The sequence below is a fragment of the Gymnoscopelus braueri genome, assembly GCF_963280865.1.
Source record: "Gymnoscopelus braueri genome assembly, chromosome: 24".
Taxonomy (NCBI): domain Eukaryota; kingdom Metazoa; phylum Chordata; class Actinopteri; order Myctophiformes; family Myctophidae; genus Gymnoscopelus; species Gymnoscopelus braueri.
This window is the reverse complement of record NC_137626.1, coordinates 14,925,246-14,939,947: the sequence shown is the minus strand read 5'-3', so window position 1 is coordinate 14,939,947 and position 14,702 is coordinate 14,925,246. Positions and strand designations below refer to the sequence as shown.

At 43.7% G+C, this 14,702-nt stretch overlaps 1 protein-coding gene across 1 annotated transcript in view; it reads left to right on the top strand.

Moving 5' to 3' along the window:
- The first annotated feature begins 3,381 nt into the window (after positions 1-3,381).
- Positions 3,382-14,702, top strand: part of LOC308080135 (plexin-B2-like) — a 63,054-nt gene continuing 51,733 nt past the window's right edge. The window contains exons 1-6 of the mRNA XM_080421895.1: positions 3,382-3,569; positions 5,156-6,306; positions 6,526-6,714; positions 8,333-8,464; positions 11,425-11,525; positions 13,821-13,947. Of these exons, the coding sequence (XP_080278021.1) occupies positions 5,158-6,306; positions 6,526-6,714; positions 8,333-8,464; positions 11,425-11,525; positions 13,821-13,947 (1,698 nt within the window). The 5' untranslated portion in view covers positions 3,382-3,569; positions 5,156-5,157. The remainder of the gene's footprint in view (positions 3,570-5,155; positions 6,307-6,525; positions 6,715-8,332; positions 8,465-11,424; positions 11,526-13,820; positions 13,948-14,702) is intronic.

Below are 14,702 nucleotides of genomic sequence, written 5' to 3'. Positions count from 1 at the left end.
TCACCAATTTTAAAATAAATGGGACCATAATTTACCAAAACGCATATCATGGTGATTGAAAGAAGACTTAAAACTAGCGACTGGAAGTATATGACAATGTTTATTAAGGTAATAAAATCAAGTCGAAAGTTCGGCAAAAACCCACCCACTTGCATTGAGAGTTATTTCTTCTGACACTAGCCTCGATCTCCAGGCTTTTATTGTTTCGTTTTGCTAAAAAATAAAAGCCTGGCCCAGCCCGTCGGTGTACTCGGTATGAGGAAGTGTTTCACTTCCCAACCAACCAGAGTGCAGTGGGCGTCGCTCGTAATGTTGTGTTAACGGGGCGGGGGTTGACGGACAGATCGGTGAACCAATGGGATCAGGCGCAGTCTCTCGCCGGCTCTATACACCCGCCCCTCTATACACGAAATCAGGAGCGTTGGGGCAGTCTATTCTGACACCAGCAGGGGTAAAACCGCGAAACTGCAGGCCATTCATATGAACTGTCACTTCCTATATAGACTGAATTTCCGAAGCGGATGCTGGGCCCTTGAACGGAATCTGCCAATGCTTTTTCAATGAGAATCGCATGGATTGATGGTCTTGTGCATCTTTCTGTGTGTTGTGCACACCTTGCGTTTATGCGCTCTATGCTGATTTCCCCCTCTGTCCAATCGGGTGAGTCGAAGGCAGAACATCCCAAGACTCAGGAAGCGACATGGTGCTTGCGATAGAGCAACTGGTTACAAGTAGCTGTTACAGGGGAGGTTCCTGAAAGTGAGTGACAGGTGCGTCACTGGTTATTGGGACAGAATGCTCTGCACGCTACTCCGTTTTTTAGAATGCGCTGGCTGCAAAAAACTGTCGGCCACGCACAACCTGAATTTAACAGCGGGCAACCATATTTTGGTCTGACCGCACCCTAAAAGTACAATATTTGCCCCTGAGATGTAATGGAGTAGAAAAAAGTACTGAAAATTGGAAATACTCCAGTAAAGCAAAGAATATCTCAAAATTGTACTACTTAAGTACAGTAGGCTACTTGAGTAAATGTACTTAGTTATTTTGCACCACTGGTTCTCAGGAATGCTTTAGACCAGCTATGATTGGATTGGATGGATTTGTCATCATCACACATGGTTTGATTGGAATACAGGTACAGATAGAAATAGATGGGGTTGCTATTGATAGGGTGCACGAAAACAAATTCCTAGGTGTGACACTAGATGACAGGCTTAGCTGGAAACCACATATTACACATGTAAAGTACAAAGTAGCTAGAAGTATAGCAGTCATAAATAAAGCAAAGCAGGTTCTGGATCACAAGTCACTCCACACTCTCTACTGTTCCCTAGTCATGCCTTACTTACATTATTGCGCTGAAGTTTGGGGTAATAATTATAAAAATTCATTACAGTCACTAATCATTCTCCAAAAGAGAGCAATAAGGACCATTCACAAGGTCGGCTACCTGGAGCATACTAATTCACTATTTTTACAGTCAAATGTATTAAAATTTACCGACATAGTATCATATCAAACAGCAATAATAATGTACAAGGCTAAGAACCAGTAAACATCCAAAATTTGTTTCAGGATCGTGAGGGGGGTTATAACTTGAGGGGAGAATTCAATTTTAAAACATTAAACAGACATACCACCATGAAAAGTTTTTGCGTATCAATTACAGGTGTAAATATATGGAACAGTTTGAGTGAGGTACTAAAGCAATGTCCAAACATCAATACTTTTAAAGCAATGTACAAGGGTTTGGTTTTCACAAGTTACAGGGAGGACGGGAATGGATAGTAGGGTTATTTGCTGTATTTGTATGTATTATTTATTATATAGTATGTACTATACATAGAATATAGGGTAGTATTGTAGTATTTTGTATTTTGTATTTATGATATGGATGTATATGTGTATATAATTATATATATATTTATACAGGATATATATTTTGATATATCATTGATGAGTATATATATTTTTTTATAAGTAGTATAGATGGGTTTCCGCGCGACGTCATCACAGAGCAGAGAGTGCAATCTGCGCATGCGGGAGGTAGAACGACCCGGAAGTGCCATTCACTCTATTGTTATTTTCGGGATTTAGATAGGCATAATGCTGCTATTATAGGCATAATAGGCATAATGCTGCTATTATATACAGACAGATCCAACTTCCGACAAATCATTTTTATTGAGTAAAGAAGATATTACAAACTGCATCATTTAATCTACTTTCATTAAACCCGGTGAAGACCATTTATTTTATCAACGTACAATGGCCAGAGATGCTGCGGGTAATAGCGCCCTCTACAGGCTCTTCCCTCCACTGCGCGCGCATCATCCTCTAATGTTTACAAACGGGAAACCCATCTATAATGTTAGGCACAGAATTCAGCGAGTAAGTAATTATTTAACTCAAAGGTATAAAAGGGGTGGGAGTTTATAAGTGTTTTACTTCTTACTCCTTTTCGGATATGTTTTGATTACTTTCTCTATCTTTTTTTTTTCTTCTCCTTTTGTTTCTTTTTTGCTATATTTTAATCTGATTCTCATTGTTGTGATTTGAAATAAACATATTCGAAATAAACATGACAAACAAACAAACAAACACATCTATAGTCATTCCTGGAGAGAAGCTTAAAGTCTTGGGGTTGAAATGGGTATCACTTCCATTCTTATAACTTATTTTAACAGCCTATTATGAACCAGCAATGCACTGATTGCACTCTGACACATTGTGACAAACAAGCCCATCATAGAATCATCATCTTATTCATCAAGGCCTTCCTATAATTATTGCGTATTATTGCTATAAAAAAGCAGCAAAATCTGTGAAAAATGTGGGGATCGTAAATTCCTGGGATATGTACAGTCTACTATCCCCATAGTGTTAAAGGGATAATTCACCCCCAGCATGACTTTTTTTTCCTATTGATTAGTCACCTCATGGAGACTTGAATTCATGGATATTTTTTAGTTCTTGTCACATTCCTTAATAGCCAATAATTTGATGACCGGCGGGCAGCGGTTCCGGTAGGAGACACAAAGAGTCTCCTTTGTGTCTCCATGCCTACTAGTCTCGCGTAGTCAGACAACTATTCCACAATCTATGACCGCCGACCGGAAACATTTGAAAATTGTGGGAGGCAACAGTCTGGCCACGCGAGACTACATGCCTACCATCAGTGGTCATCAAATTATTGGTTTAGGAATGCAACAACTTGTTCTTCATGGATATTTTTTTTTGTTCTTGTTGCCAACAAGAACAAAAAAAAATATCCATGAATTCAAATTCAAGTCTCCATGGGGTGACTAATCGACAGAAAAGGTGAACTATCCCTTTAAGGAGAACTCCTTCTAACGCGGTATGCAGTGTGTCTGTCTGTCTGTCTGTAGCCGCTCAACCACCAGACAGTCAGCTTGTTTTCTACGGATTTAGTGCCTTTTCTGCCCCAATCATCTGAGGACTGATGTGTGTGAACACGTGTGAACTTGTTTATGGACTTATTATCTTCTATTTCATACCGGGACGACTGTGAGCAACTACTGTTCAACTCTTGTCTTTCCTCCAAGGTGAGTTACGGAATACTCGTGTCTCTGTGTGGCTGTGGCTCTCTCTCTCTCTCTCTCTCTCTCTCTCTCTCTCTCTCTCGTGTAGGCTGCTTTATAATGTTGACGGGGCAGATCAGAATCTGTGGGGTGCACAATGCGTTTTTTTTTAAAATTAATTAATTAATTAAACGACCATAAAACAACAGTAACACCACACTAGTACTCAAATGTTTTACTCAAGTAAAAGTATCAATACTGCAATGTAGAAATACTCTGTTACAAGTTAAAGTCTGGAATTCAAAATGCACTATGAGTAAAAGTATAAAAGCATTTGCAGAAATGTAAACATGTACTTAAAGTACAAAAAGTAAAAGTACTCATTATACAAAATGCCCCATTTCAAGTTTTCAAATGTATACAAATATTTTGAAAATAGCAGATCTACAAGCTCATGCAATGCATTGTGAGCTTGTAGATCATCATTGGCTATTGTCAAATGGCTGATGTAGGGCTGAAGTGGTTACTCTATGTTTTGTAATAATAATCAAAATCTACAAAGTAACTGCTAACTAAAGTTTTAAAATAATTGTAGTGGAGTAAAAGTAAAAGTATTGAAATATTCGAGTAAAGTACAAATACCTCAAAAGTGTAGTACTTGAGGAAATGTAAATTACAAAACAAAACACACTTTAACCACTTTAAGCCCTACACATTCCGGCCATTTGAAAATAGCCGATCTACAAGCTCACATTGTGAGCTTGTAGATCAACAAACTATTATTATTATCATTATTATTAAGCATGGGCCTACACACATGTTGTAGTTGATGGGCTTGTATCAGTTCTGTTCGGCGATCGAGCAACGCCTTTGCCAGGATGCATCATTCCAGTGTCTTCTCCTTTCGCTTTCATTCTTTCACGTAGTAAGTAGAACAATACATATATATATATACAATATATATTTATATAACAATATATCTGGGACGCACCGGGAGGTTGACAGTTGGACGGAGGCATTGTGCTGTCAGCAGTGATGGAAGAAGTAGGCCTACTCACATTTTTTACTTAAGTAAAAGTATCACTACTGCAATGTAGAAATACTCTGTTACAAGTAAAAGTCTGGAATTCAAAATGTACTTGAGTAAGAGTACAAAAGTATTGGCATCAAAATGTACTTAAAGAACCAAAGTAAAAGTACTCATCATGCAGAATGTCCCATTTCACAAGTATTCAAATAGTATAGTAGATACACGCTTTATACAGTAGGGTTCAATGATTACATTACAGTTGAAACGGCATGTCTTGTGAAACAGGATGGTAGACAGGACATAACAATTTGATTGACTGTTGGAAAAATGTCAATGTCATGATCTGATTGGTTGGAATTGGTTGATTCAAGCTTTTACAGGAAGAAAACTTTTGATATAATAAAAAGAAATAGATTATTTTGTAAAAACAAAAATGGCATACTCTATGTCATTAAATAGTTGCATACTGCACAGTATGACCGGGAAGTGATCTGAAGGATTAAAAAAGTGATTTTTTATTTAATCTTGACTTTAATATAATACAATCCCGCTCTCCCTTCCTTCTCTCTCCTCCCTATAGAGATGGCCAGCTGGGTCTCCCTGCACCTCCTCCTCCTCGTCTGTCTGTCTGCCTCGCGAGGCCAGGAGGAGAGCGCCATGCACGCCCGCGTCGCGGAGTTCGCCTCCGCCACGCCCATCAACAACGTGGTCCAGGACCCGGAGACCGGCCGGATCTACCTGGGGGCGGTCAACGGCGTCCACCAGCTCGGGCCGTCACTCCGCCGGGAGGCGTTGGCCGAGACGGGGCCCAGGATGGACTCCAGGTTCTGCACGCCGCCCCTGGGCGGCCTGTATTGCCGTGACACGTGGCTCATGGACAACCACAACAAGCTCCTGCTGGTGCACCCGAGCAACGGCTCGCTCATCGTCTGCGGGAGCCGATACCGCGGCCTCTGCTCGCTGCTCAACCTGACCGACGTGGAGCAGCAGCTGTACTACTCGGACAGGAAGGGGGAGAAAACGTGGGTGGCCAGCATCGAGGACAGCGTGAATGTGGTGGGAGTTATGTCCACGTTTAAGGACAGGTACGGACACGGCCCCCTCCTCAACGTGTTCATGGTGGGGAAGGGCTACGGCAGCCGGGACAGCACCAAGCTCATCAGCACGCGCATCCTCCAGGACTACCGCGACTGGATGGTGTTTGACAGCGTCGTCGAGGCGTCCAAGGTGCAGACGGCGCCGTTCGATCCAAAGTACCTGCACGACTTCCGCCACGCCTTCACGGAGGGAGGCTTCGTCTACTTCCTGTTTTCACGGACGCTCGACGGCTCGGACAACAAGAACCTCACCTTTGTTTCCCGGCTCTGTGAGGGCGACCCTGATTACTTCTCCCACACGGAGCTGCAGCTTAAGTGCGGCGGGAACAACCGCTACAACAAGGTGCAGGCGGCGTTCGTGGGCTCGGCAGGCAAAGAGCTGGCGCGCACCATGACCGAGTCGACCGCGTACGGCACGGTCATGCACTTTGACAAGGTGCTGTTCGTGGTGGCGAGTTCTGACGAGTACGGCGGCGACTCGGCCCTCTGCATGTACCCGCTCAACGCCATCAACGAGCGCCTGGGGGACATCATCAGAGCCTGTTACAGTGACTCGGGGCAAATCTCTGGCAAACTCGCCGTGGCCAATCCCTACTCCTCCGAGACGGACCAGTTCTGCGAATCCCGACTTGATGTACGGTTCCCTCGATTTTTACTTTAATTCAAATGATAATCTGACATAAAAGAGAGAGAGAGTGCATTTGAGTTTTTCAGGAATTCCCCTCTGTTTGGTCAATAATGCAAAGACATATCACTGTTGCTTACCCCCATACTCTCTCTCTCTCTCTCTCTTTCTCTCTCTCTCACACTCACACACACATCTTCCATGTTTCCTTCCTGTTCCTCTTCATAGAAGGACATGGTGAACACCTATAAATGTGGTATAGAGTTCTTGGACTCCCCGCTGGCCAGCAAGCCAGACTTTGCACTGACAGCGGAGGCAGTGGTGACCATTAAGGGCCTGCTGACAGCTGTAGCCGTCGCCGTGGAGACTGATCACACCATCGCATTCCTGGGAAACAGCCAGGGAAATGTCTTCAAGGTTCTCCTCTCCTCTCCTCTCCTCTCCTCTCCTCTCCTCTCCTCTCCTCTCCTCTCCTCTCCTCTGTGTATGCATGCCACACTGTTTCATCATCAAATCACAAACCTAACTTCATTAGGTTTTTTTTTTTTGGCATATGGTACAATTTGGTGGTCAGATGGAGGTCAAGGTAAACTATTAATACATTGGGCCTCATTCACCAAACACTTTAAGTGTAGTCCTGCTGCTCCTAAGTAAAGACCATCGTCTGATTCATGAAACGTGTGTACAGCCTTGATTTATGTACATACAGCCACTCATTCTTATATTGGTGCCTGTGTTAATCGCTGCATAAATCAACATCCCGCATAATTTAGCAACACATATGTGATAAGATATATACATCTATACATCATCAGCGTTATAGCAGTCAAAGAGAAATCCTTTGCAGCAATGAGCAATGGGGCAATGTTCAGGACAAGTAGTTAATGTTGTTGTCTGCTGCAACATTAAGCCATGAAATTGTAAATAAAAAAAGGTGGGCACACTGGCATGAAGGGCAAATAGCAGATTTATAAGCTCATAGGCACTTGGTGCCGCGCTATGAGCTTGTAGATCTGCTATTTTTGAATAGCCAAAGAAATCTGAAATGACACAGATGCGTTCCCGGTCTTAATGGTTTCCTAGATGACATAAGATGATGATAATGATGTTAATTTATGTCCAAGCATGGTGGCTCAACCATGCACACATCTATTGCCCTTGTTGTTGAAAACTACTCTCGTCTGATCCACTCTACTCTGCTATCCTCACTGCAATGTGCATTTACTGCACTCAAATTTGTTTTAAAAATACATTTTTGGGGGCTTCTCTGCCTTTATTTATAGTGTGCAGTGGAGATGGACAGAGAACAGGGGAGAGAGATGGGGGCCCGGGCACTCACTCAATTAAACTTTACTGTACTTTATTCTGATGAGTTCTTGGAAAACATTTAGTGAGTCCTTGTTTAACCACTTAAATCCTACTTAGTTGTCAAAAATGGACATCTACATTACAGCATTCAGTAATGTAGGAAAGTGAAGTGTTTTTTTTTTGTTTAGTTTGTTTCCATTATTTTATTTTATCATAATTATTTTGAAGAAACTCAGACCACAACTGTTGGTGTTTGTGTGATATGAGGACAATGGAATTACATACATTATCAGTGGCAATTGGAGGAGGCTTGTGTTTCACTTCCAAAATGACTTCAAGCTTAACTAGTACAGAATCACCTCATTAAAATAGAGGTACATGTATGCACAACCCCTTGTGAAGTTCTGGAGTGTTCTGGCAGAATTCTCAGAGCGTACAGCAAAAGCAATTAAGTGTTTTTTTTGTGTTACTTTCACCTTTTGCATCTGCATGTCTCTGTCCCTGTCCAACAGTATATTGCCAAGAACACAAAAAGACAGTAAAAAGAGTATGTAAAACTCAACCAAAAAACAACAACAACAACACCAACACCAACAACAACAACCCATATCCCCACCCAACACAACAGTGGTCCCCAGGTTGATTCTTAGTCAGGGTGGTGGTCAATTGAAAAGTCCTGCTCTAGACCCTACACCTGACTGTGTGATCTTTGATTTCTCCCCACTAGGTCCACCTGACGGTTGGCAACCCACACGTGTACGGCAACATCACTTCCAGAGACCTAATGAGGGAGAACGTCAACAGGAACCTTTTCTTTGACCTCAGCCACAGCCACGTCTATATCACCGGAAGGAAGAAGGTATGCGTCTGCCCGCGGTGCCCTCTGAAACACATCTCACACTGACTTTTGGCTTTCATTCAAATGGAATTCACAGCGTGAGATTTATGCTGCCTGTCCATTAACACCAACACACATTATGCTAGCTGCTTGTGAAACATCGCCCACTGTCTGTAGAAAATGAAAAAAGAAGAGTTGGTATTCAGTGGTGGAAAGTAACTAAGTACATTTACAGTACTTAAGTACAATTTTGAGGTAATTGTACTTTACTTGAGTATTTCCAATTTCAAATACTTCTACTCCACTACATCTCAGTGGCAAATAAATATTTTACTTTTACTCCACTACAAGTATTTGAAAACTTTAGTTACTAGTTACTTTAGATATAAATTATGATATTATGAAACATACATTTACTGTACCACTTCAGCCCTATTTTATACATAGGCTATTTGAAAATACAAACGACGCATCGCGACGCGTTGTGAGCTTGTAGATCTGCTATTTTCAAATATGTTTGTACTTTTACTTTTGGTACTTTAAGTACATTTTGATGCCAATACTTTTGTACTTTTACTCAAGTAAATTTTGAATTCTGGACTTTTACTTGTATTTCTATATTGTAGTATTGGTACTTTTACATAAGTAAAGAATTTGAGTACTTTTCCCACCACTGTTGGTATTCAATTAACACATTCCACGCCAGAGTTTAATATTATAATGTACTCACCAGTGCCAGCGATTTATTGTTGTTTTTTTGTTTGTTTTTCACGTCGCCACAGACCTCGCTAAATACCTTAAGATTGCGCGTTAAACTGTTTGTAGACACACAGGGTAGCTGTGTGAGTTGCCCAGAGAAGACCGTTTCGATCGGCGACATTCCATTTTGCAGTAGTCGCAGTTTATGTTAAACAGCGTTCAGCAGAAAAAAACTCTGAGATAATGCCGGTTTAGGGGAAGATTTAGAGCGACGGCGGGTGGGAACGAAAATCTCCGGATACGGATATTTCCATATCCGGGTGTGCTACAATGAAATGTGTCACTGCGAGAAAGGCCTACAATGAAATGTGACCATTTCGCGTAGATCTACGCGACTGGCACGCTGCGCAATTATTTAGGTTTGCGTAGATCTACGCGATTGGCACGCAATGTGTTAAATGCAGATTGACTGTAAATATTCAGTTCATTTGTTGGCAACCAATTACTGTAAGTGGTCAGGTGGGTGGTCCACGTGCATTTTCAGAGCATGTTTATTTTAACGTTCAATCAATTGATTGGTTTATGGCTTTTTTTGATTGATTGATTGATTGAATACTTTATTTACATGCTTATTAATAGTACAGGTAGTACAGTCAAAGGGTATGCTAAAAGGATAACACAAAAAGCCCCAGGTGGCTTGTTTCCATTGTGGTCCTTGACCACAAATGGATCAGTGGAACCTACGTAGTATACTTAACCCGTTAAGACCTGAGGCCAACTCTACAAATGTCTTCTAAATCCTAACAGTTTTCTGAAAAGCTTACTGTATGTTGCTATAATATCAGTGTTGCTCAGACCTTTTCATGTCAAGGACCCCCAACATTATATGTATTTGGCTGCCGACCCCCATCTCAAAAAACTTTGTTCCAGGGACCCCCCAGAAGCAAAGATTTTAGTTAAAAATGTTCATTGATTGTATATTCAACTACAGTGGGTGATCAGATCAGGTTACCTCTCCCATTTAAAAGCTGCCATTGGTCTTAGGCTTCCCACTGGTCTATGCCAAGAACAAAGCGTGGAGTATTACTTCCTATTGCAAGTGGCTCCTATTTAATGCAGCTCTAACGTGGCCCTTTGATGCTAAGGTTGCTTATTGTCTCCGCCAGGCCAAAAGGCATGGCCGAGACTATGTTTTGCACCCTGTCCGTCCGTCCATGTGTGTTTGTGTACACCCACTCCCTGGATGCCAATTCAGAACATCTGGCCCAAATATTTCACATGGGCCTGTTATAGCGCCACCAGGAGGCATTTATTTTCATTTTTTATCGCACAATTTCACCAATTTTTTTACCCAGTGCCAATGCCTAAGCTGTAATCCCGGGCGCTACTCTCCCTCTGCCAGCCTGGGGAGAGCCCCGAGCTGAGCTCATGCTTCCTTCAATGCATGAGGAGTGAGCAGGCCGCGCCTTATCACCTGACAGGGGGGAGTTTCCCCCGTAGGGCATAGCGCGTGGAAGGAACACGTTATTCCAACCAATTCCTTTCCCTATACATCAGGCGCCCCGGCTGACCAGTGGGAGGCAGTATAGAGACCAGGATTACTGCATGTTTTTTGTGAGGGTACCTTGCAAACAACACACAGAAAGCCCCTTTTGCCAACCCCACCTGGGGTATGGCCACTGATGACGCGGAGGAGAGAACACGCCCCCAACGCCCACAGCGTCCACAGCGTCCCCGATGGGAATCGAACCCAGGACCTTTTAGCTGTGAGGCGACACCGCTACCGACTGCGCCAGGGGGAGGGGGAGGGGGGAGGGGGGGAGAAATGGACAGGAGGGTAGCTATTGCCGCGATTGGCCCAAAAAGGACCGGACGAGGTAAACGGACGGCCGCCTCTATGCGCCACCTTGTCCCCCCAAACCAAAATGTTCTAATCAGCCTCATGGTGGGGCAATAACAGGCCGATTTCCTATAATTGCACCGATCTGTGTAAAACTTTGTAGGTGCACTCCCTAGAGGCAAAGGCGCCGCCAGGAGGCCGACTTATGTAAAACACATTTTTGGATATTACTCCTTCAGATATTATCAAAATTCACACAAATTTCCCACAAATCAGTACACAATACACATGATCTCTATTGTCATGCGATCAAGACGGATCTGTTTGATTTTTCGTATTCCATCCTGATTGGCTAAGATTGACATCAAAATATTTTGCAGGAGTGGCCCGTTTTGAACAAAATGCAGCAAATCATGATCTTTCTTTCCCTATATGGCTGTAGATTATGAAGGTACCGGTGCAGAATTGTCACCTCGAGACTGACTGCCAGTCCTGTGTGGCACTGAGGGACCCCTACTGTGGCTGGTGTGTACTGGAGGGCAGGTCAGCATTGTGTCACGCACGCACGCACGCACGCACGCACGCACGCACGCACGCACGCACGCACGCACGCACGCACGTGCGCGCACACACACACACACACACACACACACACACACACATAGATGCACACATACACACACACACACACACAAACATGTCTCCTTTAACCACTTCAACCCGCATTCCTAAGCCAATAATTTGATGACCGGCGGAGTCGACTCAAAGTGAGTGAGAATGCGAAAAAAGCAAACAAAAATCTCCATGAAATCAAGGCTTCATGGGGTGTGTAATTGATAGAAAATAAGTAATTTTTGGGGTGAACTACTCTTTTAAGCATCTCTCTCATGCATCCAGGAGATCAAATCTCTAATTCGGCCACGGTTGATGCTGAGAAGCGCTCGCTCCTGCGGAATAAAATGAATGATTCTATTTTATAGCGTCATTTAATAAGCCTGTAATGGTTAAGCCCAGACTTGTCCAGGAGAATCGAGGATCTGAGGAGGAACAATCTTTACCTGTCCTTGACATGAAACGGGAACTTATAATCAAAATAATCTATTCAGTCAGCTGAAAAGTTTTTTGTTTAAGTAAAATTAAGGTAGACTACATGAGAAATGTGACAAGTAGTATAGGCTAGCCTAAGTTTTACCGTGTCTGGTACCAATACAAAAAAAGAAACTGGTCTGACTCTGAACTTGTAGATCTGCTACTTTAGCATTAAAACAGTGATAACAAAGGAATGCGGGCTCGCACCGCATACAACGATGCCTGGCCAGGAGTCGGTGCGTTGCTTCCCGGCCTGCCTACGACCAACAGACCTCCACCGCGGAGGCACAAGGGGGCTATTGCCTACTCCCATGCCCACCAGGGGAAGCTCCGCCCCGGGTAGTGGAGCCGGGCGGCCCCTGGTCCATGCCCGGGCGTAGGCGGGAACCACTTTGCGCATGTCAAAAGTTGTATTCCGAATGAATGCTTTGGGTCATGTAAACGATAAATACTTTTATTCAGGTCCCATGTAAACAGGTGAGTGGAACAGATTATGAATCTCTATTCGGAGTTCATTCTGAATGAATACATGATGTCCATGTAACCGCAGCCAATGTGCACAAGCCATAACCCGTCCCTGCCCAGAGGAGAAATGGTCCTCTTAGCTCGAGGGTGGTACACTTTAAAGGTTTCATGACGTTCAGTTTTACCACACATTAAAGGTCTTTGTCATGGTCCTTCAAACGTGTATAGAAAGTTTTAACAAAAAATTCCACTCCATTGATCCATGGCACGTGTTTTTCTCTCACATTTCTAAAGCCTTTTCAACTGCAATGAAAAAAGAAATCTTTGCCTGGTGAGGGATTTTGCCTGTCAATCATCGCCTCTGCTCCGCCCCCCCCCCAAAGGAAAGGATAGGGGAGGGGAGGGGCGAGGAGGAGAGTGGGCGGGATTAATCGGCTGTGACCTCACTGCCGAAGGGCCAAGCTCAGATTACTTTTCAGCCTAATTATTCAGAAAATCCCAGACCACAGAAAATCCACTGAATGTTCAAAGTTCAGATGTTTTGGGTGTAATTGAGGTCATAAAACCCCCAAAAAAACATAAAAAATAAAAAAAGCAAAAATGAATGTCATAGAACCTTTAATAATGTTGATGGGGTCACGAGTTTGACACGCAACGGTTGAGTCGATACAGCCACCCAGAAAGGACTCGAATGTGGGTCCCATAAAGATGCCCAGCCCACCATAACAACAACAACACTGGCTTTTATGGCATTTTATTTTGCCAAGTCGTGTCTGTTTACACACCCAGTCCAGTATACCTGGTCTCCAATTAAAGGGCGAGAGGGTTTTTGCCAGTTAGATGTGCCGGGTAGGTGCGTAATTTACGCACCTACCCGGGTCACGTTAAATGTTTTGTAAAACCAGCCATGAAACCTTAAATATTATAAGAACTGTTCCAAAAATAAACAAATGAGCCTGGCGGTTTGATTCATATGGATATGAAGCATCGACTGACGGCAAGAAAACGCTACCACGAGGCCCACATGCCGTTTTACTTTGAAATCTGCCTAGTGGAAGTAGATGAAATGGACCGAGGGGTCTCCGACTGACTAAAAGAAATGTTGATTTTCAGGTGGCTGTACCAGGGCCCCCTTGGCTCCAGGGCCCCTGTGCAAGTGCAATGTGGTCAGATGGGTGGTCTGCGAACGCCTTTGAGATTTTCAAGTGGGCCCTGGCCTGAACCTATAGAAAAGGTCTGTAAGTCCGTGCATTAGATGCCTGAGGCCTCTCTGCCTTCTTCCAGGTGCACCAGGAGGTCGGAGTGCCGGCGGGCGGAGGAGAAGAACGTGTGGCTGTGGAGCCTGAGGCGGAAGTGTGTGAAGATCGTCTCCTTTCATCCCTCCAACCTGTCCTGTAAGAAGACCGGGCAGGTGAGTTCATCTCCTCCCTCCAACCTCTCCTTGGACTTCCTCTTCCTTTGGTGTTTCGCCCAGGTGGGCGTGGTTATATGCCTTAACCCAGTTATTCCCAAACCTTTTTGGTCGTGACCCAAAAGAGAAATTTTATGGCTTCCCGGGTCTTTTTAAATAAGAAGTTATTTGTGAGTCGAGACCCATACAAATTGGTCCACGACCCACTGTTTGGGAACCACTGCCTTGACCTAACCTCAAAACCACGCCCACCCGGGCGAAATACCTGGAAAAGAGAGATTCCGAACCTCTCCTGTAAGAAGACCCAGCCTAGAAGACCCAACTAATATATTATGATATCAGTGGAATGCCAGCCACACCATCCCAATTTAAAAATGCTCGCACTGACTCTCACAGAAATGTCATGTGCCCAAGTTCATATGAATTATGGCAAGATGGAATTCATTGATGCTCCCAAATCAAAGATAATACATATTTTATAATTATAAATAATGATCACTTAATACGCACAGGCTGCCGAACGGCGTGTGTTCCACCACAGCCATTATTGTCTACGTACAAACCCCACACTGCGTCGACGTCCCACCCCGTTGTGTGTGTGTGTGTGTATGTGTGTGTGTGTGTGTGTGTGTGTTGTCCCTTCAGTGTGCGGGTAGCACGACGCTTCCAGTTGCCGCCATTGGCGCACTTCACGTGCATCAATACTGCATCAATCACTCGCTCGCTCACTCACTTACTCAGAATGCTTCTGTGGA